At 44.5% G+C, this 27760-nt stretch overlaps 1 protein-coding gene across 1 annotated transcript in view; it reads right to left on the reverse strand.

The window, feature by feature from the left end:
* cep72 (centrosomal protein 72) overlaps positions 1-27760 on the reverse strand; it is a 162517-nt gene that overhangs the window by 70770 nt on the left and 63987 nt on the right. The window contains exon 6 of the mRNA XM_055666200.1: positions 16883-17061. Coding sequence (XP_055522175.1) covers positions 16883-17061 — 179 coding nt within the window. The remainder of the gene's footprint in view (positions 1-16882; positions 17062-27760) is intronic.

Consider the following 27760-nt stretch of genomic DNA (forward strand, 5'->3'; position numbering starts at 1 on the left):
CTGACATCTGACACCTCTTTGCTGACCAGTCTCAATATCTCTCGACAACCAGCCTTGCCCTTCACCATAACACGGACATGCTGCCTCTGTATTCTTGCTGTCTCACTTGAAAGTTTCTGACTAGCCAGCCAAACCCCTTGTCTGCAGATAGACTAATGGTAACATCCAACGGTAAGAATATTAAGGGCCTGTCCCACGAGCATGCGACTCCATGGGGCAAGCGCGACCAAACCAGAAGCGGGGGCCGCGTGGAGGTTGAGTGAGTGAGAGGAAGTTTGAGCGGGGCCGTAAATCGCCCCGCGCGGCCTAAAATGGCGGGGGCCCGCCTGGGGCTTGGTCGGGAGAGACACGGAGAACAGGGGGAGGTTGCCTTCCATCACAGTGCTTCACTGTGAGATGAAATTTGAGCGAAGTCTTTGTTTGTATGCTGGGACGTTTGAGTCTCACTGGGGCTCAAATGATAATAAATTTGTATTGTATTGTATTGTATTGTATTGTTCGCGCGTGACGTATGCCGTCGAGGCGGCTGCGGGCTGGCAGGCTGTTGCCGCGCGGAAATTTTGAACACGGTCAGTTTTTCGGAGCCTTGTGCGATGTCGGGACCAGCTCCGCACAACTGCATACGGCTCCGGCGATCGAAGTGGGACCGGCCCCGTGAGGCCGAACGGCTCAAGCGACCACGTTAGGTCGCACTTGCCGCATGCAGGCGCATGCTGGTGGGACAGGCCCTTTAGGTCGCGCTTGCCGCATGGAGTCGCATGCTCGTGGGACAGGCCCTTAAGTTTCACGTGGAGTAATGACACGTGCAGTGTTATCAGCAATGATTTGCTTGCACAATTCAGTTTTGTGTCAGATATTAGAAAATTACAAAGTGTACATGAAGAGGAATTGATTATGCTGCCAACTTAAATAGCGGTTTAACCATTTGACAAAAATAGGTGCAGCGCAAACCAAGAAAAACAGAACTTTTTTTTCTGACAAAATACCTTGCATTAATAATAACAAGAAAGAATGCTGATACAATTTTCTTGCAATGAATATCTCCTTTGTCAATTATTTTCAATTATAAACATGATACAACTTCTTATTCTATGATGTAAACTTCCATTGAATCTGTAATCTCTGTCACCGAGGCCGATGTCAGAAGATCCTTAATGAGGATGAATTCTTAGAAAAAATCTTTCTTCCAATCACTTAAAATCTGCATCCCCCTGGGTCCCTGGAATCCTGGATATTTAATATGTAATTGTTAAACAAAGTTTGTATTGGTTTGGACTATGTTATGCATATGCCTCTGATAAAAAAATTATTTAAAAAAAAAAAAAATCTGCATCACCCCCTCCCCCCCCCTCGGTTTTTGACCCTTCTGACAACGGAAATAGGCATCTCCTCTGCTGTCTCTGATCCAAATAAAGTCATCGTTGCTTATCCAATCTCTATAATTTTCCAATTCTGGAAACATCATCTTAAATATCCTCTGCTTCCTCTCAAGTGAAATCACATTTTTCTCATAATGTACTAACCAGGACTGTTGACAAAACAAAAAAAAAGTTTTTTTGGCCTTCCATCACAGCTATGTGATGGATGTTTATGTAAAATGTAATTATGTTGTGTCTAGGGTCTATTTGTGTGTAATGTATGGCTGCAGAAACGGCATTTCGTTTGGACCTCCAGGGGTCCAAATGACAATTAAATTGACTCTCTCTCTCTCTCTCTGACAGTGTTCAGGCAGGTTGTACACAGCTTCAGCATAGCTTTCGTTTTCTCGTATTCCCTGCCTCGGTTACCAGAGGAAAGCATCTCAGATGCCTTTCTAATCATTTCATCAACATTTAAAGCCCTTCCACAGACAGAGACAGACAGTCCTTCAGTTGTTCCTCTCCTGAATTCAGTAACCCCCATTTTATGGTGCGTACTCTCACTGTGTTGCCTGCCCCCGATTACTACAACCTCACCATTGTCAGGCTTAATGTAATTTGATATCTGTCAGCCCAACTGACAAGACCAAATCGCTTGCAATTTAAAACTGTCCTCAATTGTTTAACAGACTTGGCCCTCTCTGAGCAAATCAATGTTGATAGTCATTAATTAATCTGACTGTCCAACTGAAGATTCATCAATCATTTCCACCAATTACTTGTTTTATCGGTCCCTGGAAACCTTCACTGTCCCTGCCTGCTTCAAAGTCTCCACTTTTGTTCCCGTACCCAAAAAGCCAAGCGTTGATGGTCTTAATGACTACAGGCCTATCTAACTGACTTCTGTAATCATGAGGCCTCTTGAAAGACTTGTGCTGGCCCACCTGAAAAATATCACAAACCCCTGCCGGAGCCCCTTCAGTTTGCATAATGGGCCAAAAGATCAGTGGATGACGCAGTCAACCTGGGCCTGCTCTTGATCCTCCAGCGCCTAGACCACTAGGGGACCTATGCAAGGATTTTGTTTGTGGATTTTAGGTCTGCATTCAACACCATTGTGCCAGAGCTACTACACTCCAAACGTTCCCAGTTGACTGTGCCTGAACCCCTTTGTCAATGGATCACCAACTTCCTGACAGACAGGAAGCAGCATGTGAGGATGGAAAAGCACATCTTGGACCCGCAGACCCTTAGCATAGGAGCACCGCAAGGCTGCGTACTCTCCCCCTCTCCTTCACTCTCTCCACACTAACGACTGCACCTCCACAGACTCCTCTGTCAAGCTTCTCAAGTTTGCGGATGACATAACTCTGATTGGACTGATCCAGGATGGGGAGGAATCCACCTACAGACCGGAAGTGCCACAGCTGGCATCCTGGTGCCATTGCAGCAACCTCCAATGCTCTTAAGACAGTGGAATTGATTGTAGATTTTAGGAAAGCTCCTCCCCCCCCCCTTCTCCCACTCACCATCAACAATACCACAGTCACATCTGTGGAGTCATTTAAGTTCCTTGGAACCAACATCTCCAGGGACCTTAAATGGGAGGCCACCATCGACTCCACAGTCAAAAAGGCCCAACAGAAGATGTACTTCCTGCGGCAGCTGAGAAAACACAATCTGCCACAGGCAATGATGGTCCTGTATTATACTGCCTTCATAGAGTCTGTTCTCACCTTCTCCATCATGGTCTGGTTTTGTCACAGTCTGCCCTCTCCTCATTCTCATCCACTTCACCTCCCAATACTTTTCCACCGGTCCCTCCTTCTCCTCACCTGCCTGCCTGCCACTCCCCTCTCATCAGCCCAACTCTCCTCACCTGTTGCACTCAGTTGCCTCTGATCACCTATTAACCCGGTATATAGACTCTCCTCACCATTCACGCAGTGCCAGATTGTCTCAGCATTCATGCAAGACTCTCCAGCGATTTCCCGACTGCCTACACGGATTCGAACCTGCCTGCCCCTGACCATTCCATCCTGTTGTCTTCCCAGATATCACCTCAGCCTTCTGTCCTCGACCACGGCCTTCGTCCCGTACCTCCTGGTTTCTGTCTGCCTCTCCCCTGGGCTGTTTGGTGTATCCCTGCAACGGCTCCTCGACTTCCTGCCTGGCTTCGACTCTCCTTTCGTCTGTCCCTCGCTGGTTTGTTTGCATCGTGTGTTGGATCTCCTGGTTACCGGACCTTCCGCTACCCCGACTACGTCTCCTGCCTGCCCTTCTTCGGAACCCTCGCTCAATCCTGAGCCTCTGTGTGTGTACGGTGTACCCATTCCTGTGTTAGTACTCTGTGTTACAGTGTTGTAATAAAGTTCATTACCAACTATACCTGCCTGATTCTGTGCTGCTATTGGGTCCAAGCTATACCCGTTACAGGTTTGGCTCAGCCACCAAGCATGACATCCGCATTCTGCAGTGCATCGTTCGATCAGCCGAGAAGGTTGTTGGCTTCAACATTTCCCCCATAAATGAACTGTACACTGCAAGGGCCAGGAAGCGAGCGGGTAAGATCATCTCTGACCCCTCTCACCCTAGCCACAAACTCTTTGAAGCACTTCCCTCTGGAAGGCAACTCCGGATTGTCAAAGCCACCACAGCCAGACATAAAACAGCTTTTTTTCCACTAGCAGTGGCACTACTCAACAGCCACAAGTCTATAGCCTCCTTTTGCTCTGGTATTTTATTTCATTCTTCACATGCGTAAATTATAATGTTCTATTTTTAATTGTCTACTGTATATCGTGTTGTTATTTGCGAGCAAAGCACCAAGGCAAATTCCTTGTATGTATACATACTTGGCAAATGACATATATTCAATTCAATTTATTCAATTCAATTCTCTTTTTTAAACAAAAGTACAACCATAGTAATCCTTCAGCACCACCTCTGTGGCCAGGTTTGAAAAATGAAGATTAGAGCCTCTACAATTTTCTTCATTTCTTATTTTAAAAGCCTGGAATATATTTCAACCAAGCCTAGCAATGCATCCATTTAAAATATGTTAAACCGTTTCACATTTTCTACTTTACTGTCTATACGATGATGCCTACGGCATCACTTCCTGGTTCGGGAGCTGCAAGGCGTACGAACGGCACCAACTAGACAGGATTGTGAAGACCGCCAGCAGGATTATTGGTGCTCCACTCCCTTTCCTGCTGGACATATACAGGAAGAGATGTATCAGCAGAGCCATCTCCATCATCAAAGACCCCTACCACTTAACCATCGCATGACTAATTTTCTCCATCCTGCCATCTGGGAAGAGGTACAGGAGCATTAGCTGCAAAACAAGCAGGATGCTCCTAAGCTTCTTCCCGGACTGCTAAACGGACTTTACCCCCTGCCAAAGTATCGCGCACTGTGCACACCACCAACCTGGACACACTGCAGCAGTAGCCACTGTTGTGCCGCTGCCGATCGGAACGCCTGTTTTGAATGTTTAGTAGAGTGTTAAATTTGTTCATGATACATGTATTTTTATTTCTATTTATTTCTAATGCACACTGAATGGACACTGGTTGAGCAACGTTTTTTTGCTACTCCACCATTAATCCTCTGGGTATGTGAATACTCAGGAAATGACAATAAAGATATACAATACATACAATATATCAATCCAATCCATGCACTACTACACATATGGGACATCGCCATTGTTCCCTTTTTTTAAACACAGTTACAAGGTTTACCTTACATTCATCTTCCTCTTCCATATATACCTTTTTAATCCTAACAGGGTTAACTTTTAGTTATTATTTTGTTCTTATTACATGTAAAGAATTGCGCAGTACATTGCAACAGTAGAAAACAGAATAAAACTGATAGGATCATCTACTGCTCTACAGGAACAATGACGATAACAATTTGCATTTATACAGAACTTTAAGGAACCAAAACATCTCGAGGCTCTTCATGGGAGTGAATATCAAACTAAAGCCCAGGGAGATTTTATGACAAGCTCCATCAAAGAGGTAATAGTGTAATTTAAAAGAGAAATATAGAGAGGGAGGTTTAGGATTAGGAGGTTTAGATGGCCTCTACCAAGCGCATTGCTTGGTAGACGCCATCTGGATCATGACAGGCCATTTCATCAATGTTCTTAACCTTGCAACTTCATTACACTGTAACCCAGATTTGTACAATAGACTGGATATGAACACCAAGGTTGCTTCAATAGTATTATCTCCCACAGGACAAGAACATAAATATTGCAGAATATATGTTGCACAGTCATTTATCCCAATTGCAGGATTAATATTCTATTATTTCTTCCCATTATAGAAACACCATCTCCACAAAGAAAACAGCAATTCAAGTTAAATGTGTACCACTACCAAAGGAATAGAAGGCAACATCCATCTCAAGAATAAACAAAAACATTCTCTGATTTTGAAGATTGCCGTTCCGTTTTCACAATAGATTTCAACATTTTTGAAATGTTAAATCTCCCACAAGGTCCTTAAAAGTACACGCAAATGAGTAACAGAAATGTTTCAAAATACTGGAAAATTGCTCCCCTATTGCCATCGGATTGATTGATGAGCAACAAAAGCTAATAATAGAAAGGTGCATATTTAATCTGAACAATTACAGTACCCAGAACATCATCACCAACTGAAAGTGCAGATGAGTTCTGGCCAGGTTGTATCTCTGTGTCAACTGCACTCTGTTCCTTGTCATCAACATTCTAGGGGTTATCATTGAATTGAATCTCAATTGGATCCGCCAAATGAATTTTGTGTCTGTGAGGGCAAGTTTGAGGTAGGGCCTTAAATTGTTCACTTGTTGAGAACTCAAGCCGTGCTGGTAAAAGCCTTTCCAAGTGAAACCTATTACTTTCAAAGTAGTTGAAAATATCCAGGTCACACATCCAGGCCATTTAAAAGACATCATCCATCACTCCAAACATTCATTCTCTTGACAGGACCCGGCAACGGTAGTGGAGAGGTCGGTGCGGGCACCTTGAGGGAGGTGGAAGAACAATGGAGGACCCGGCGAGAGGGGACTGCCGTGAAGAGGGTGGAGGAGAACAAAAGGGGACCTTGCGCAGATACTGCGCACTTATGCAAATACCATGGGTATGCAAGCTAAGAATTTAAGTGTGGCAATAAAGTATTCATTAATTCATTAATTCATCCATTCATTCATTCATCATTCATTCATATAAGGCTCCTCCAAGCCCCCCCCCCCCAACCGATCTGGAATTAGATCATCTTTTCATCGAGTCTAATTTCAGGAACTCTTTCCCCAATGGCCTCGATCATCAAAAATGAACGGAATCAAAAACAGGAGAATTTTGAGATAGGAACACGTCCAAAGATAGTTTTTAAATTGTTGAGAATTTTAAATTAAATCATGAGAGATTATTCAGGCAGAGCATTAGAGTGAACAATATGAAATAAAGGTTGATTGATTGATTGATTGATTGATTGAACAGAATCAAAAACATTTTAGATGTTTTTAGGTTTTTTAAATTGTTATAAAATACCCTCTTGTGCTTTCACTTTTTAATGATATTAATAGAACAAAAGATAACTTGCAATGTTTTTATATTCAGCTGCACAACTGTCATACTAAAATTATCTGGTAGCAAAAAGTTACAGGAAAATCTCCAATGCTAACTCTGCTGTGGCCAACAACATCTGACTTATCTTTCCGTACTCGTATGACTTTGCAATATGTTTAAGGAAGTAACTTCCACACGATGTGTGTGACATTTACACATATCATGGCAAGATACGATTACAGGCGGTGCTGCATCTGGCACCAAAATAACAAAAACTTGGTTGAGGTTGTACATTTTCTTTGAGTCACACTACTTTCTTTGTGTTCACAACTTGTCTTATTTTGTTAGCATGTGGTTCAAGGAAGCACAGTATGTGGGGGGAAATGGGAGATAATCAATCAATACACTGAAATAACAGCCACAATGAGCAAGCATGCAAAATAACTGTCTAATCTTTGCGTACTTTATCTTGAAACAGAATCATGATACAGAATCCTCCTGATACGTGGATTAATGGAATGTCTTACCCGATCCAATTCAAAGTAGTTGCATTTCTTCTTGCACCCGTTGCCTAGCTGCAGTTATCTTACTTGGGAAGGTTAATGGTTCACTATTTGGTGCTGATATCCCCAAATCTTTCCTTGGTCTCCCTGAGATGAGACCTGATCCTCTGATGAGGAATGCCCTCTATCGTTGTGACAACATTACCTGGGGTGTGATACATGTCACATCACCAGTGTCTTCTGTTATGTCGGAAGGGCATATCCAAACCGAATGGGTAACAATCCTTGGAATCTTATTTTGAATAGTATGTTATATTTTGGCTGCCTCTGATTCTGGAAGCCTTTTGTTGTTGGAACTCGCACGCGCACCAATATTGCTTGTCATGCCTTGGGATGGGGTTTTGAGGAAGATTAGGTTGTCCAAAGAAAGACACAGAAAGCTGGAGTAACTCGGCGGGATAGGCAGCATCTCTGGAGAAAAGGAATGGGTGACGTTTCGGGTCGAGACCCTTTTTCACAATGAAAGTTACTGAAAGAGGAACGAGAGATATAGACGATGATGTAGATGAAAAGTCACCCATTCCTTCTCTCCAGAGATGCTGCCTGTCCCACTGAGTTACTCAAGCATTTGATGTCCATCTTCAGTTTAAACCAGCATCTGCAGTTCTTTCCTGCACATGCTGCCTGTCCCGCTGAGTTACTCCAGCTTTTTGTGTCGATCTTCGGTTTAAACCAGCATCTGCAGTTCCTTCTTATACATTAGGTTAAACAAATTGGAATCAGTCAATGATGAAGCATTCTTCAGATATTTCCAACCATTTTCACAGCAGTGAGGTTTGCATACTCAAAAGATGAAAAGTATTCTGCAATTTCCCTCCTAGATGAAACATACCTGGTCCAAGACCATTAAACCCAATGAGAGTGAAGCGTTTGGTAAATTGGTTCTTTCTAAAGATCTTCAATTGCTGTATATGGTCCCTGATCTTTTCAGTCAACAAATAACTTCCTCCACTCTGCAAAACATCGAGTCACTTTAAAATCACATACCTTCCTAGCTTGGGAACAATTACCCCTTTGCCTCTGCAGATCAGATAATCGAGTGTTGATTCATCCTTCATGAGGAAGTATGATCCAAGAGGGGTGTCAAACTCATTTTAGGTCACGGGCCAGATTGGGCAAAATGCGACCGGATCAATTGTGCACGCATGCGCCTGTGCATTCATGCATCAACACCACAAATAAATATTCCAAATTCAGCTACATCAGTCACTTCGATACTCTCATCAATTGCAAAAGAGAAGGCAATAAATGACTTCACTTTGTCTTTTAATTGACTGTTCAAATCTCCTGCAAGATCCCCGATTCTCTCTGCCACAGTATTTCTTGACAAGCTGATATTACCAACAGCCTGTCTCTTCTCAGGGCACACCAGCTCAGCCGCCTTCAGCATGCATGATTTGGTGAATTCCCTCTCTGAGTATGGCTTTGACGCAGCAGCTATTTGTTGGCAATAATATAGCTGGCCTTGAAAGCCCCATCATGAGTCTCTCGACTTTTGGTGAACACTGATTGCTGTTTTTTTGCTTCAAGACCGTCTACCTTTAGCGTTCTGAGTCGTCCTGCGTACTGGTCATATGTTTCTCCGTGTGATGTCTCGTAGTGTCGTTTGATATTGTACTCTTTTGCCACAGCCACTTGTTGCGAGCATACCAGGCACACAAGTTTGTTGGAAAACGATCTTTCCAATTATCGTTGAATATCCGATGTCAACTTTTATTTTCTTGGAAAGCATTTTGAACCACAGCAGCAAACAGTCTCAGCCTTGCTACAGGTGTTACTTACCTGAGTACTCTGTGTATTTATACTGTGTCTGACGACATAGGCGGGGACCCTAGTGGTCTTCGGTGCAGGGTGGTAGGTGCTTATGCACAGCGGGTGGTTAACTGCCACCTATTGTTTTCTACGTACACACAACGAGCTTCCACCGTAGCAGGCAGCACAGACAGCGGTGGGAGTGAGAGTGGCGAGGGAGAGCGTCTGCCGTACAGATACATAATAAATGGTCGTGAATAAACTTTTTTTTTTCCCCAAATCATCCCGTGGGCAGGAATGAGCACCTTCGCGGGCGGCATCTGGAAGACGGGACGGTAGTCTACGAACATGCTCAACCTTGCTCTGTCTCTTTCCATCCTGTCCAATTCGCTCAGGTCAGCTTATCTAGTAGACTCCTCGATTACCGGCAACAATGACTATAATAGTATATATTATTATAATAATATATGTGTCCATGCTGATTCACTGAAGATGTCAGGTGTCAAAGGTTATGGGGAGAAGGCAGGAGAATGGGGTTAGGAGGGAGATGGATCAGCCATGATTGAATGGCAGCGTAGACAATGGGCTGAATGGCCTAATCCTACTCCTATTCCTTATGACCTTAAGATCAGCATCCAAGACGTTTCTTGCATCCTTGAGCAAAACAAGGCTGACCACATTAGTTCTGCACATGTCAACACCCTGAAAGTGCCACAACTTTAAGGTATATGCCGGCATGCTTCTCAATTTGTGACAACTGGCACCACATTCGACGCTCAGAATACATACATGGGAATAAGCATGGCAGTGGAACCAGCATCTAAAGGAGTCTTTATAGCACCATGCACAGTGCCCTCCATAATGTTTGGGACAAAGACCCATTGTAAAGGTGCTTAGTCTGACACACCGTAACCTTTACTAAAGCCTTTATTAAAGCACATGGTACACACGTCCCAACACTGGCTGCATCCAGCCTACAGGCATACCAGGACCAAAATGGGAGGAAGAAAGGGGAGGATATCATAGTTATACTGATATGATGGGGCGTGTTAATGGTGATGAGGTAGCTGCATTATAGGTTGCATGCATAAACCATCTACATCCTTCCCCATACAATTTAAACAAAGTTACAATAGTAGCAGGTTAATTATACAGGACCTGCGAAACTAAACGAAGTCTCCGTATCGAGCCGGAGCTTTGATAATCCGACCCGAGCGAGTGCGCACAGCACCCTCACCCTCCCCACCCGAAAGAAGAGGAGGCGGAATGGGAACAAGAGGAGGTGGGAGGGAAAACGCAAGCGGGGAACCCAGCTGGAAAGGAGAGCTGGGAGGCACAGGTGAACCAGGTGAAACAGAAGGGGTAGAATGAACAGGAGTCGGAGAGAGAGAGAGAGAGACTGGCAGGGGGCGAGCGGACCGGAGAGTGGAAACCGGGAAGAGCAGAGGGAGGAAGCCGAGGGACGCGAACCGACCGTGGCATGTTTCGGGCAGAGAGTAAGTTATTGGAGGGGGGCGCAACAGGCGGTGGAGGAGAATATGGAACTGCAGGAGGAGGTTTCGGCTCGTTGACCGCCAACAGGTGCTGGCGGCTGCGCCTGTAGATAGTCCCCTCGTAGTCCACCAAGTAGGAACGCGGCGAATCGTCGACCCCGACCACGGTAGCGAGCCGGGAGAAACCGGTAGACGTCTGTAATCAGACGACCTGGCCAGGAAGTAGTGGGGATAGAGGGCGGCAGGACTTGTCGTGCGAGCGGCGCTGAACTTCGTGCTTCTGAGCAATCCGCTGCTGGACAGCAGAAGGCTGCAGGACCCTGGGCATCAGAGACTGCTGGGCAATCGGCATCGGAGGGCGAATGACGCGGGACATGAGCCGTTGGGCAGGTGATCTCATGGTGCTGTCCCTGGATATATTCCGAAGGTTCAACAGACCCTGGTAGAAATCACCATTAGAGAGATAGGACTGTTCAAGCAGGTGCTTTGCACTCCGCACAGCACGCTCAGCCAGGCCATTGCTCTGCGGGTACTCCGGACTGCTCGTGTAGTGATCGAAGTTCCACTTCGCAGCAAAGGCTTTAAACACAGCACTAGTAAACTGCCAGCCGTTGTCAGTCTGCAACCAAACGGGAGATCCAAACGTGGCGAAGTGGCGACGGAGCTTGCTAATGACCATCTCCGAGGTGATGGCAGGGAGAAGGTCCACCTCAAACCAGTTTGAGTAAGAATCCACTAAAACGAGATATTGCTTTCCACGCCATTCAAAAATATCGGCAGCCAGCGAGGACCATGGCATGTCAGGGGCAGGCTGTTGTAGCAGCGGCTGATGCGGGGCAAGAGAGTTGCAGTCCGGGCAGGAGGCTACCCTGGCCTTGATGTACTTCGCCATGCCCGGCCAATAGTACTGTTCCACATTTATTTATTTGGCTCTGTACTCCACAATTTGAGATTTGTAATAGAAAAATGTGGTTAAAGTGCACATTGTCAGATTTTATTAAACGGTATCTTTTTACATTTTGGTTTCACCATGGAGAAGTTACAGCTGTGTTTATACATATTCCCCCCCATTTCAGGGCACAATAATGTTTGGGACACATGGCTTCACGGGCTTTTGTAATTGCTCAGGTGCATTTAATTACCTCCTTAATGTAGGTAAAGAGAGCTCTCAGCACCTAGTCTTTCCTCCAACCTTTTCATCGCCTTTGGAAACTTTTATTGCTGTTTATCAACATGAGGACCAAAGTTACGCCAATTAAAGTTAACAAAGCCATTATGAGACTGAGAAACAAGATTAAAACTGTTAGAGATATCAGCCAAACCTCAGGCTTACCAAAATGTTTGGAACATCATTAAGAAGAAAGAGATCACTGGCGAGCTTACTAATTGCAAAGGGACTGGCAGGCCAAGGAAGACCTCCACGGCTGATGACAGAGGAATTCTCTCTATAATAAAGAAAAATTCCTAAACACCTGTCCGACAGATCAGATACACTCTTCAGGAGTCAGGTGTGGATTTGTCAATGACCACTGTCTGCATTAGACTTCATGAACAGAAATACAGAGGTTACACTGCAAGATGCAAACCACTAGTTAGCCGCAAAAATAGGATGGTCAGGTTACATTTTTCCACGAAGAACTTAAAAGAGCAACCACAGTAGTGGAAAAAGGTCTTGTGGACAGATGAGATGAAGATTAACATATCTGAGTGATCGCAAGAGCAGAGTATGGAGGGGCGAAGGAACTGCCCAAGATCCAAAGCATACCACGTCGTCTGTGAAACTCAGTAGTGGGGGTGTAATGGCCTGTGCATGTATGGCTACTGAAGGTACTGGATCGCTTATCTTCATTGATGATACAACTGTTGCATAATGAATTCTAACGTGTATATAGACACATCCTATATGCTCAAGTTCAAACAAATGCTTTCAAACTCGTTGGCCGGCAGTTCATTCTGCAGCAAGACAATGATCCCAAACATACTGCTAAAGCAATAAAGGTGTTTTTCAAAGCGAAAAAAAAGTCAATTCTTGAGTGGCCAAGTCAATCACCCAATGAATAAACCCAATTGAACTTGCCTTTTATATGCTGAAGAGAAAACTGAAGGGGACTAGCCCCCAAAACAAGCATAAGCTGAAGATCGCTGCAATACAGGCCTGGCAGAGCATCACCAGAGAAGACACCCAGCAACTGGTGATGTCCATGAATCGCAGATCTCAAGCAGTCATATGCAACAAAATACTAAACATGACTACCTTCATTTACATGACATTGCTGTGTCCCAAACATTATGGTGTCCTGGTGAAACCTAAATGTATAAAAATGGCCTTTATTAAAATCTGACAATGTGCACTGTAAGATTTTTTTATATTACAAATCTCAAATTGTGGAGAACAGAGGCAAATAAATAAATGATGGGTCTTTGTTCCAAACATTATGGAGGGCACTGTAGTTCTACATAGATACGGGTTACAAACAGCAATACATGGAACTGGCATCAACTCCTGCCTTCCCTTGTGCTGCGCTGCAAATCCAGTTCAGAGCTCAGCCCTCCTCTGGGGCTCCTGCAGCAATGAAAGCATTAAAGTGATCCCATTGCCACGTGGCTCAATATGGCACGAGTCACTGAAGCAAGTCTCTGTAATGAACGCTGATGTTGGAATGGCTGGGGAGAGCAATGTAGCTGCTCAACGCAAAGATGCACAGCTCAAGACCCTGGTACCATAGTACCGTACCGTAGTACTGTAACCTAATTGAGTTGACAAGGCTGTAAACAATCTACCTCATCATCTTTTATTGGATGTGATTTCCCAGATATGTATGTGTGCTTATTGTTCCAAGTTCACTTTCCTGAGGTGTTAAATGAGAATGTTGAATTAGGAGCAGAAACAAGCCACCCAGCCCCTCAAACCTGCTCCATCATTTAGTAAGATCGCAGATGATCTGATTACAATTTCATTCCTGCCTAACGGCAGTAGCCTTCAATAGAAGATAGAATCGCACAGATAGGCACAAAATGCTGGAGTAATTCACCTGGTCAGGCAGCCTCTCTAGAGAAAAAGAAGAGGCGACGTTCGAGTTGTGACTGGTCAGTCAGAAGAAGGGTCCCGACCCGAAATGTCACGTGTCCTTTTCCTGAACAGATGCTGCCTGACCCACTGAGTTACTCAAGCATTTTGTGCAAAATGCCATATCTTTGGCAAAACCAGCATTTTCACTTCATTTTTATATTATAGAATAGTACAGAATAGAAATGTGCCCTTTAGCCCATAATGTTTGCACCAAACATGATGTCAAATTAAACTGATCTCATCTGCCTGTACATGATCCATACACCTCTATTCCTTGCATTTCCACGTGGTTGTCCAACAGCCTCTTAAAAGCCAGTATCTTATCTACATCCACCACAACCCCTGGAAATGCATTCTCGACCTCCACCACTCTGTGTAAAAAAACTTGCTCCGAACATCTCCATAAACGTTCCCCATATCACCTTATAGCTATGCCCTACAGCGATGGACATTTACAAGCAATGTTACAAAATTTTGAGATTTAAAAAATCAATTCCATCAGATAAAGCATAACAATAAGTTTAATTTGACACCTAATTCACTTTCATATCTCAAGTAATAAAAAAGTTATGGCCATTTTCATACTCGGAAATTAGCATCTTGTTCCCTATTGATTTTCTATGGACATAACAAAAAAGCTGTGATCGTGGACAGTCAAAAGCCCATAACCTTCTTAAAAATTAAGAGAACTGAATGACATTTTCAGTTATCATAGATTGAAGCATTCTGAAACAAATATAAAATAATCTTACTTGGATGACCTGAAATTAAAGCATATAATTGTTAGTTACCCAATTGTAGCTAATTTCAAACTTCAATTTACTAGATCTAAACATCTATCCATTTCTTAATAAATGATTAACATTTTTAAATAGGCCAAGTGTCCGAATAATATTCACAAATAATTCACAATAAAACATGATTTTAAAATCTCATTTACATCAATTTATAGGCCAAATGGAAGGAATTTAGTGTTCATTTGCTGTAAATTAAAGTAAATTTAAATCGGCTTTCTAGTATGTTCCTGTGAACGCGCTGGTTTAGAACGTTCACATTGCGCTGGATTTGTGCCCTCAAGTGCCCAGAAAAATACTGCGTGATATAAAGAGCCCAAAATGAACTACTCGCTATAGAAAACTTTATATACAGGGTTATATACAAGCCCCATTTAATGTAAAAATAAGGTACATACCTTTAATTGTTTGCTTTATAAAACCCTGGGGCTGCGGGAGGTTGCGGAGTGAGAGAGTGATTTTTAAACTACTATAAATATTATACAAGGCCATAAAAACTAATAATACCTTTTGCGACGGGGTCTTTCAGCGATTTTCCGTTAATGATTTACTAGGCTGAACATTTTCGATTGGAACAGCCTAGTAAAAATCGCGTTTTAAACCCGCCCCCTCTAAACAGCGCCAAAATCACACACACGGGGTAGGGCAGATGCTCAGCCACGATTCAGGTAGGTTTTGTAACATACCTACATTTACCCCATTGAAAAAAAGATTCCAACTGTCAAGTAACTATCCACCTCTCCCATGAAGGCGGCACAAGGGGGGCGGGGGAGGGAGTGGGTGTGTGCGGGGGTGGGGGCAGTGTTGTAGTTGCTGCCTCACAGCATCAGAGACCCTCGTTCAATCCTGACTACCGGTCATGGCTATGCAGAGCCTGCACATTCTTCCTCTGACCGCATGGGCTTTGGTTTCCTCCCACATCCCAAAGTTGAGCGGGTTAATTGACTTTGGATTTTGTGGGCCGAAGGGCCTGTATCCACGCTGTATCTCTAAATTGAATTAAATTAAAGACGTAGGAAGATGCCAATTACACGACTCTTGGAGGAACGGCGAGAAAAAAATTCACCACGTTTCTATCTTAAATATGTAACTCCTTATTTCTAAATGGTGATCTCCGGTTCTTGAATGTCTCAAAAGAGGGAATATCCTCCCAAATCAATCCAGATAAGACACCTTAGGATCTGTATGTTTCAATCAAGTCATCTCTCTCTTCTAAACTCCGATGGATGTAAGCCAACTTTTACTAACAAGTCTGAAGAAGGGTTTCGGCCCGAAACATTGCCTATTTCCTTCGCTCCATAGATGCTGCTGCACCTGCTGAGTTTCTCCAGCACTTTTGTCTAACCCAACAGGTATTGGTTTAGTACATTTTCTCTGAACTGCTAAATAATTGACCTCTTATTTATTTTTATTTCTGTTTTCTCATCAGTTATTAAGGAAATTTTGAAGATTGTAGGTTTATTTTTTCCCAAAAGCCATTCTTTGATTTAAAATGTACAAGTTATTACACTGATACTGTCAATATAATCATGGATCAGATTTTTAAAAAATCACACATGTATGCTTTTCATTGAATATTTTAGTTTTCGACAGCAAACATTTACCATCTAATCATTGGAAAATACAAAAGAAAATACAAAATACAAATATGAACACAGCTAAATTGGTCTCTGGGCTTGTATTTACCATTACAGAATTAAAGATTCAGATGCTTCCTTTAACAGCAGTGCTTGAGTGTTTTATTAAAAATAGTAAGATTAGGTTGTTCAGATTTTCGCAGCAGGTCCCTGCTATATGGCATTCTCAGTCTCTAAAAGCCCTGTCCCACAGTACGAGTTCATTCCAAGAGCACTCTCGAGTTTAAAAATAAATCAAACTCGTGGTAAGCACGGAGAATGAACGTAGCGGGTACGTCGGAGCTCGGGAACGTCTCTCAGCGCTAACAGCAGGTACTCGGGAAGACTCGCTAACGGCAGGTACGCACGGGAAGACTTTTCAACATGTTGAAAAATGTCCACGAAAGCACCGAGTCCCGACGAGTGGCCATTACCGTAAATCTCACAGTTCGGATCAGGGCAATCTCGGGAGAGCTCTTGGAATGAACTCGTACCGTGGGACAGGGCTTTAACTCTGCAAGACATCTATTTACTCTAAAATCACATACCTTCCTAGCTTGGGAACAATTACCCCTTTTGCCTCTGCAGATCAGATCTTTGAGTGTTAGTTCATCCCTCATGTGGAAGTATGGTCTAAGAACAATGAAAACACAATTCACAACATTCTTACCTTGCAAGCTACGTAACTCGGCCTCAGGAATACATTTCACTGAACCTGTGATTCTCGCAGGTACGTTCATATCCAAGTTACACTTTGCAATTAGATTCAAAACAGCTTCATCGTCTTTGTCAAGCTCAGAGTATTTCTTTCCCAATGAGCCTGTAAACTCTGCCCTTGGGTGCCTGGGCCTGCAGTAGAAAAATAAATCAGTGATTTAGAGAAGAATACCACATTTTCTGACCTTCAGGGTTCAATACATATTGAATTCAGATAAACAGCTTTCTTGTTTTTGTCAACCTGGTCTGTAATAAGATCAATATGTAAATTGATATTTACCCACTGGTGCTACCTTAACTATTGACTATTTCTTGTATTTTGTTTTGAAGAATGGGCTGACTGGGCTTATATTCACTAGAATTTAGAAGGATGAGAGGGGCACGCTAGATGCAAAGGATTGGACACGCTAGATGCAGGGAAATTTTTCCCGATGTTGGGGGAGCCTAGTCACATGTCAAGTCGTCACATTTATTTATATAGCACATTTAAAAAAACTCTTGTTGGCCAAAGTGCTTTACATTTGTTATAAGAATAGTATAAACAAATAAACTACACACATATATACATATAGCCCTCACTCAGTGGACGTCAGGAAAGGCTTGGGAGTATAGATAAGATTTTAGTCTTGACTTAAAGGAGTCGATGGAGGGGGCAGTTCTGATGGGAAGGGGGATGCTGTTCCACAGTCTAGGAGCTGCAACCGCAAAGGCGCGGCCGCCCCTAAGCTTATGCCTAGACCGCGGGATATTCAGCAGCCCCAAGTCTGCCGATCTGAGGGACCTGGAGGTGGAGTGGTGGGTGAGAAGACTTTTAATGTAGGAGGGGGCAAGCCCATTGAGGGCTTTGTAGACATAGAGGAGGGTCTTGAAATGTATACGGAACCACACAGGGAGCCAGTGGAGAGAGGCCAGGATCGGGGTGATGTGGTCTCTTTTTCGGGTGCCCGTCAGGAGTCTCGCTGCGGCGTTTTGGACCAGTGGTCTAGAAACAGTGGTTACAGTTTAAGAATAAGGGGTGGGTCATTTAGGACTGAAATAAGGAAACACTTTTTCACCCAGAGTTGTGAATCTGTGGAATTCACTGGATGTTTTCAAAAGAAAGTTTGATTTAGCTCTTAGGCCTAAAGGAAACAAGGAACATGGGGAAAAAGCAGGAATGGGGTACTGATTTAAGCTGATCAACCATGATCATATCGAATGGCGGTGGTGGCTCGAAGGGCCAAATGGCCTACTCCTGCACCTATTTTCTGTTTCCATGTTTCTCTATTTCAGATTTCATGCATGTTTCATGTTTCCATGTTTCTCTCAAATTGGCATATTTTTCTCTTAACCACCCTCATTCATCATCATCTGCTATTTACACTTTCATTCAAACAGCATTGAAACCAACCGCTCCACCCAGATAATCTTGGTCTCTCTGCCTCATCACAGACACAGTCTTTTTGTTCTCTTCACACCTTTCTGTTAAAACATGTTTTGATGACGAGTCATTGATTTGAAATATTAACTTTATTTCCGTCTCCACTCATTCTACCTGACCATATAACCAGAATAGAGAGAGTACAGAGGAGATTTACTAGAATGTTGCCTGGGTTTCCAACTAAGTTACAGAGATAGGTTGAATAAGTTAGGTCTGGAGAGGTGGAATGTTGCGTTAAGGGGGGACTTGATAGAAGTCCTTCCCATGTGAACATGGGACCCAACAGGTCCCACTTAGTCTAGTATACTATTAAAAGTCTCGACTTGTTTGTCTGTCTGTCTGTGTGTAATCTCAGGAGCTACTCCAAAACGGTACACAATAATGCAAAGAAAATTGCAGAATCATACTCAGCTTTTTCCCGTGGTCTTTTGTATCAGGTCTCTTGAGTGGTGAATCTCTGGAACTCTCTGCCACAGAGGGTAGTTGAGGCCAGTTCATTGGCTATATTTAAGAGGGAGTTAGATGTGGCCCTTGTGGCTAAGGGGATCAGGGGGGTATGGTTGAGAAGGCAGCCTTCCCCTGTACATGGGATACTGAGTTGGACTGATCAGCCATAAAATCTCGATATTGTCTGGCGGTGCAGGCTCAAAAGGGCCGAATGGCCAATACTGCCTGCACCTAAGCTTTTTCTATGTTTCTATGTTTCTTCACATTTGATGTTATATTTCACAAGTTATTGATATTTCAAGGTTTAAAAATAATAATAATAATAATAATAATAATAAATACTTTATTAATCCACTTTTCAGGGGAAATTCAGAAATTCAGCACACTAATAAAATTACATACAAGAAGAAGTGTAACATTAAAACATAAAAACATCCCCCCACAATGGTTCCCACTGTGTGGGAAGGCACAAAGTCCAGTCCCCATCCTCTTGTCCACCCATGGTCGGGCCTATTGAGGCCTCCACAGTCGCCGTTACGGAGGCCCAATGTTTCAGGCCCACTCGCCGGGTGATGGTGCTCCGATGTCGGGAGAACCCTCTCAGCGGCTTGGGGTGCCTGGAATGGCCGCTTCCTTACCGAAGACCACGGCTTCCAAGCCAACAGGCCGCGCTGGACGGAGCACCACCACTGGCGATTTCGGCAAGAGATCCGAGGCTCCCGATGTTGAAGTCAGCGCCGCCGCCCGCAGATCCGCGATGTTCAATCGGCAGATCCCAGCATACCGGAGACGCAGCGCGGCGACCCAGGCAAGGCATCGCCCGCTCCGCGATAGCGCTCCAGTGCTGTGCCGCCGCTGAAGCCGAGGTTCGGGCCGGTCCCCTCAGGAAACGCCGCTCCAGGCCCCGCTGGTAGGCCGTGAAGACGGGTCGAAGGTGCTGCTCGGAGGACAGCAGCCTCTCCGACCAGGTAGGGAATTGAAAAACAGATTCCCCCTCTCCCCCCTACCCTCCACACATAAAAAGATTTGACCTCCAACTACACACTTTAACGTACTAAAAATAAGAAAAAAGAAGTGGAAAAAAACGGACAGCTGCAGGACTGTCAGCCGTACAGGAAAGCACCCCCTCCCTTTTTTGCCAACTTTAACAAGATTTTTTACTGTTAAAATCCTTCTGCCAGGTTCCAACAAACGTCCATACAAAGTTGCAATACAAGAACACTGTGCTTCCACAAACCTTTCACCAGAATGCGATATTACAGTCATCCACCTGACATTTGCAACAACGTTGCCATCATAACACTTACTCCAGCTCCTGGCAGGACAGGAAGGGGAGGGTGAATTGGTATTGCAATTGGGGAAGTGTAATTGGAATTTATTTTAAGTCCATGGGGAGGCAGGAATCTTACGTTCAGCAACGGGTTGAATTGGGGGACCACGCCTCCCTTTGGGGCTATGGGTTAGTGGTGTTACATTGCGTTGGAGAACGGGTTGCGTTGGGGTACTAGGCCTCCAGTGTGACGGGTCCCAGTTGGTCTAGTATACTATTAAATGTCTCGACTTGTCTGTCTGTCTGTCTGTCTGTCTGTCTGTCTGTGATCTCAGGAGCTACGCCAAAACGGTACACAATAGCATGAAAATGTTTTGCAGAATCTTGCTCAGCTTTTTCCTGTGGTTGTTAGTATCAAGTTTCTTCACATTTTATGTTATATTTCACAAGATATTGATATTTAAAGTTTTTAAAAAGCCAACTTTGAGAATAATAACTGACTGTGAGAGTGAGACTTTTCTAGCAGCTTCCATTGATGATGTCACAATGGCATCTCACACTCCTCCAATCACAATGGGAGGTAGACAAAAAGCTGGAGAAACTCAGCAGGTGAGGCAGCAACTATGGAGCGAAGGAATGGGTGATGTTTTGGGTCGACACGCTTCTTCAGACTGATGTGGGGGTGGAGGGCTGGACGAAGAAAGGAAGGGGTGGAGACATTAAGCTGTGGGAGAGCTGGGAAGGGGAGGGGAAGGAGGGAGAAAGCAAGGACTACCTGCAATTGGAGAAGTCAATGTTCATACCGCTGTGCTGTAAACTATCCAAGCAAATTATGAGGTGCTGATCCTCCAGTTTGCGGTGGGACTCATTCTAGCCAGGGAGAAGGCCCAGGACAGAAAGGTCAAATTCAGAATGGAAGGGTGAGTTGAAGTGCTGAGCCACCGGGAGATCAGGTTGGATAATGCGAACTGAGCTGAGGTGTTGGACGAACCGATCGCCAAGCCTGCGCTTAGTCTCACCGATGTAGAACAGTTGACATCTAGAACAGCGGATGCAATAGATGAGGTTGGAAGAGGTGCAGGTGATCTTCTGCCTCACCTGGAAAGACTGCTTGGTTCCTTGGATGGAGTCGAGGGGGGAGGTGAACCGGCAAGTGTAGTGTTTCCTGCGGTTGCAAGGGAAAGTGCCAGGGGAGGGGGAGGTTTGGATGGGAAGGGACAATAGGTTCAGGAGTAGGCCATTCGGCCCTTCGAGCCAGCACTGCCATTCAATGTGATCATGGCTGATCATCCCCAATCAGTATCCCGCTCCTGCCTTTTCCCCATATCCCGACACTGCAAATCTTTAAGACCCTATCTAGCTCGCTCTTGAAAGCATCCAGAGAACCTGCCTCCTCCGCCCTCTGAGGCAGAGAATTCCACGCACTCTTAACTCTCTGTGAGAAAAAGTGTTTCCTCGTCTCCGTTCTAAATGGCTTACCCCTTATTCTTAAACTGTGGCCCCTGGTTCTGGTCCAAATTGACCAAGGAGTTACAGAGGGAGTGGTCTCTGCGGAGAGCTGAAAGGGGAGGAGATGGGAAGATGTGACCTGTAGTGGGATCCCGCTGTAGGTGGCGAAAATGTCGGAGGATTATCTGTTGTATGTGATGGCTGATAGGGTGGAAGGTGAGGATAAGGGGGACTCTGTCCTTGTTATGAGTGGGGGGATGGGGAGTGAGAGTGGTGTTACAGGATATAGAGGAGACCCTGGTTAGAGCCTCATCTATAGTCGAAGATGGGAACCCCCGTTCCCTAAAGAATGAGGACATCTCCGATGCCCTGGTTTGGAATACCTTATCCTGGTTGCAGATGTGGCATAGATGTAGAATTTGGGAGTAGGGCACAAAGTCCTTACAGAAAGCAGGGTGGGAAGAAGTGTAGTCCAGATAGCCATGGGAGTCAGTGGGTTTGTAGTAGATGTCGGTTAGTAGTCTGTTACCTGCGATGGAGATAGTGAGGTCTAGAGAGATGTCAGAAATGGTCCAGGTGAATGCGAGTGCCGGATGGAAGTTGGTGGTGAAACGGATGAAATCAATGAGTTCTGCATGGGTGCAGGAGGCGGCACCAATGCAGTCGTCGATGTAGCGGAGGTAGAGTTCGGGGATAGGGCCACTGTACGCCTCGACCACGGATGAATAAAGACTGGATAGACTCGGTTTGTACTCGCTAGAATTTAGAAGATTGAGGGGGGATCTTATAGAAACTTACAAAATTCTTAAGGGGTTGGACAGGCTAGATGCAGGAAGATTGTTCCCGATGTTGGGGAAGTCCAGAACAAGGGGTCACAGTTTAAGGGTAAGGGGGAAATCTTTTAGGACCGAGATGAGGAAAACCTTTTTCACACAGAGAGTGGTGAATCTCTGGAATTCTCTGCCGCAGAGGGTAGTTGAGGCCAGTTCATTGGCTATATTTAAGAGGGAGTTAGATGTGGCCCTAGTGGCTAAAGGGATCAGGGGTTATGGAGAGAAGGCAGGTACAGGATACTGAGTTGGATGATCAGCCATGATCATATTGAATGGCGGTGCAGGCTCGAAGGGCCGAATGGCCTACTCCTGCACCTATTTTCTATGTTTCTATGATTCTATGTACCCTACAAAGAGGCAGGCATAGCTGGGGCCTATGCGCGTGCCCATAGCTATGCCTTAGATTTGGAGGAAATGGGACAATAGACAATAGGTGCAGGAGCAGGCCATTCGGCCTTTCGAGCCAGCACCGCCATGCAATGTGATCATGGCTGATCATCCACAATCAGTGCCCCGTTCCTGCCTTCTCCCCATATCCCCTGACTCTGCTATTTTTAACAGCCCTATCTAGATCTCTCAAAGGAAAAGTTGTTGAGGGCAAGGACCAGCTCCGCTAGGTGGAAGAGAGTATTAGTAGATGGGGATTGGTTGGTTCTGCGGTCGAGGAAGAAACGGAGGGCTTTAAGACCCTCCCGGTGGGGGATGGAGGTGTAGAGTGACTGGACAACCATGGTGAAGATGAGGGTGTGGGGGCCTGGAAAACGGAAGCCATGGAGGAAAGGAAGAGCGTATGAGGTGTCTTGGACATAGTTAGGGAGGGATTTGACCGGGGGGGGGGGGGATAGGATGGAGTCGAGGTATGTGGAAATAAGTTCGGTGGGACAAGAACAAGCAGAAACAATGGATCTGCCAGGACAGTCAGGTTTGTGGATTTTGGGGAGAAGGTAAAATCGAGGCGTCCGCGCAGGGCTGGGGAACAATGAGGTTGGAGGCTTGGGAGGGCAGGGAGCCAGAAGCGATGAAGCCAATGATGGTATTTGAAATAACAGCCTGGTGCACCACAATGGGACCTCATTTAGACAAGCTGCCGTGAACATTCCGACAACCGAAAATGCGATCTATGCTGCCAATACACAAGCTATGAGAGTTGACGGGAGTGGGGAATGGGAGGGGAAGAAATGTTATTCGCACTGGAGGTCTAAAAGACATACGACAGAAGAAGAAGCAGCACCCTTCTTCAGACAATGAATCCTATCCATGATCTCCCGAGATGCTGAGTTCCACCAGCGCTTTGTCTAATTTAGGTATCGTATTCTTCTTCTTCGGCAGTCCCAAAGTCTCCGCAATGGCTTTGTGAGTTCTGACCAAGTCTGTGTAGGAACTGTTGACTTTTCCAAATAAAATTGAGGGTGCTTTCTTCACTTGCATGAGGTTCTTGCGTGCTCACGATGACATCTTAAGTTCTCAGCACCATGTCAAGTGGTCATGGGCCAAGTATTTAATGGAATTAGCAAAGATGTTGCATTTGAGGTAGGAGACATCCTTAAATCTTATCATCTGTCTGCCTTACAATCTCTTGAGTGTAACTCAGGCCTCATATCTGGGAATGTTTTCGTTGCTTTCCACACCGTTAAAATAATTGATGGAGGTAGTCCAGGTCTCACCACTATCCAGTAACCCCTGGAGTTTTGTGTCCTGTCTAAGCTCTTGAAATTCAGAGACACTTTCCTCAATTGATTACATGCTGTATTAGTGCATTGAGAGTAATGATGAACATGACAAAAGTCTGCTTTTGCCGAGAAGTAGCTCAAGACATGGGAGGAGGCAAACATTTCCCAGGATCTTGCTGAGAGCCTTAATTGTTGGAAGGGTAAAGGAGGAAAGGGGTTTTTAACCTGAATGATTCAAAGAAATATATCAACAATTATTTGGCCCTGGGCAATCCTTAGGGCATGGGTCATGCTCTGCACAACGCTTGCACAGGACTGGACCCTGGTTTGGACCACCATTTTTATGGTAATAAATAAAATCACTGTTTGAATAGACTATAATGCTAACACCATGGACCTTTGACCTTGCAGAGCCTGGGGTGTTGCAAATCTCACAGGCTGGTTCAGCCAATAATGCATAATCCTTGTGGATGGTCAAGTGTGGGTCTTGACAGACAATCCTTCAGGTCACATAAGGCCCACCAGCTTTCCTGTTGTACACAGCAGCACTGCATTCTTGCTTCCTCTGTTTCATTCTGGGTACAAAGTATATGTTGACAAATTTCAACAAACTACTGATGAAGGCACTCAAATTATCAATTTTCTTCAGGAAGAAGAGTGTTTTTGAAATATTAAAACAGGGATGTAATGCTGAAGCTTTATAAGACACTGGTCAGACCGCATATGGAGTATTGTGAGCAGTTTCGTGACCCATATCTGTGGAAGGATGTACTGGCATTGGAGAGGGTCCAGTGGAGGTTTATGAGAATTATCCCAGTAATGATTGGGTTAACATGTGATGAGTGTTTGACAGCATTGAGCCTGTACTCGCTGGAGCTTACAAGGATGATGGGGGACCTAATCGAAACTTACCGAATAGTAAAAGGACTGCATGGAACGAATATGGAGAGGATGTTTCCATTAGTGGGAGACCATTACTTCAGAATAAAAGGACATACCTTTAGAAAGATGAGGAGAAATTCTTTAGTTAGAGGGTGGATAATCTGTGGAATTCATTGCCACAGACAGCTGTGGAGGTTGTTAATGGATATTTTTAAGGGGGAGATTGACAGATTCCTGATTACACGGATGTCAGGGGTTATGGGGAGAAGGCAGGGGAACGGGGTTGAGAGGGGAAGATAGATCAGCCATGATTGGATGGCTGAGTAGACCCGATGGGCCGAATGGCCTAATTCTGCTCCCTGAACATTTAAGTATCAGTCACATAATTACAATTAAGTAGAAATGTGTGTTTGAAGGTAGATGAATAGTGGACTAAGCCTCTGCAATCCATGACTGTATTCAAGGGAGATGGGTCAACATGGTGACAATTTATTCATTAAGGTTTGCTGATTATTTAAAAAACAATGCTATCATTACAGGCAGGCATGGAACTCGCTATCAAAATATGGAGGGGACCTGGGGACAGGGGGGACACAATTTTTTGGCGGCGGATGAGGCGCAGGTCTGTGCCACATCTCTCTCCTCCAATCACCGCACTCTATCCTCAGTCCCACTCCCCCCCCACTCCTCCCTCGTCCAATCATCGCGCTGAATCATCATGTCCCGCCCCCATTGCCTGCTGACCGACGTCTCTCTTGTCCAATCGGCGCCCTCGATCAGCAGTCCCACCTCCACTGTCTCGAGGAAAGCGGAGATTTTAAAATCCGGATGACAAAAACTTGGGGGGGGTCCCCCATCTCTCAAAACATGGGGGGGACTTGTCCCCTCTGGCCCCCCCGGGTTTTCCGCCCCTGATTACAGGTATCTCTGGCAGAACCAAAAGGCAGAATATTTACAAAGGCTGAATCTTCTAATTGATAGCATCCAAAGTTACATGTGGAGATCCAGAGAAATGTCAGACATCAGCAACAAAACCGGGGTCGAACTCCAGTGCTCCCAATCAACATACTCGGCACCGCCAGTTTTATTCTGCAAACAATTAAGCCAGGAATAGTAGTTTTTCACTCAGTTAGATCATATCTGAAATACACCCTTCTTTGTTTCATTTCCTGTAGTCACGTGACCCAAATAAATGTGACATTAATGAATTCTGAAATATTCAATAAACCTAACCTCAATAGCTCAGGGGTGGGGAGAGCGTGGGAAGAGGGATAAAGAGAGTTTTACATATTTACATCTTTGTGCAAGTAGTAATTTCAGACATTGATATCCAAATATGAAGCTCTTTGATGTGGATTATTTAGCAGGAAACAATTTATTTATATTTGATCAAATAGTTTAATGATCTTAAACACCTCAATTAAATCACTTAATTTCTGATACATGTGAAAGTACATGTACTCTGTCCTTATAATTCAACCATTCTATCAATGGTATATTTTAGTGGATTGTCATGGTCCATCGCACCAAACCATACGCTTTTGTCCTGAGTGATGTATGCAGAACTAAATGACATATAACAAAAGCTTCAGTCCCTTAAGATAAATGATCATCATGCCTATTTTTGTATCCGTCCACTAGCTATTAACGATTTCTAAATTTGCGACTTTAAATATTTCCACTTAGATCTAGTGTGCCATTTAGAAAATGCTCTCATCTACCTTAACGAGGTCTAAGGTAGTTAACCTCAATCTTCTATGTACGTTCCAACTATTTCTGTTTTGATCAATCATTTGATTAATATGCCTCTGGAAGTTTTTATCTGTAATATTTGCAATGCTCTTTAGTTTGATGATGTCAGCTATTCTGCTCTATATTACAACCACTAGGTTGCCCATAGCAAATAAATTAATACATAGTATTTAATGAGGGTTAATGTTTCCTTGGAGCAGCCCAGTGCATCACAATGACTCCCAATTGTGACACATTACCCTATTCACTACATTAGTGTTGCACATTAGTTAATGGAAAAAGGGAGATAATTTGAAGGAGAAACTCTGCCTCCACAATGGCTTCTCCCACCAGCAAGTCGTCTTCCTCTTGCGTATTGTATGCACAGCCTAAAGTTGTAGATCAAGGGTAGAAGGGTTGTATATCCAGGCCAGGACGGCATCAGTTGCTGGGTGGACGGCTTTGATGCCCCCAGGGAAAAGCCTCAGTAGGCAGTCATTCACGATGTGTGGGATGGTCTGGTCTGGATGTCCGCAGTCACAAGCAGAGCTGTCTGTCTGTCATCCTCAACTTATGCAGGTGATGGGCTGTTCTTGCATGGAGGGTGCGGATTCTGTTCAGGGTTAGCCATTGCTTGCGATGGAGGACAAATCCCGGTGGTTTCACTGTGGGGTCTGTGATGACATCTCCGTTGTTGATGTTGGCATCTTTCCAAGCTCTGTGTCACTCCGTCTTGAGTGCGCCACCAGCAAGTGAAAAGATGCAAATACACCAGGAGATGATGAGGACAGTGGCAATTGGGCTTTTGCCTTTCTGCTGATCCTCAACATCCATCATATACCCAGTCAGCAGTCAAGTTAATGATAATGCTGTTGTTGCTTTAAGTTCCCTGCCTAGAGTATATTCTGTACACTTTTGACCTTCAGTCTTCCTTCCAATTAGTATTCAATAAAGAGAACCGCCAATTAATGAGCTGAGGCAAGTCAACAGCAGTAATTAAGCAACAAATTCCCTGCAGTTTTCCAAGTTCTGATGCTACACCCTGAAGGCAAGGTAGAAGGATAGAGAATTTTGAATAGTCAACCAAGCTAAAAAATGTCTTCATCACATCTGCTTTTAGTGCCAAGAA

This window comes from Leucoraja erinacea, chromosome 2 (assembly GCF_028641065.1).
Source record: "Leucoraja erinacea ecotype New England chromosome 2, Leri_hhj_1, whole genome shotgun sequence".
Classification (NCBI taxonomy): Eukaryota; Metazoa; Chordata; class Chondrichthyes; order Rajiformes; family Rajidae; genus Leucoraja; species Leucoraja erinaceus.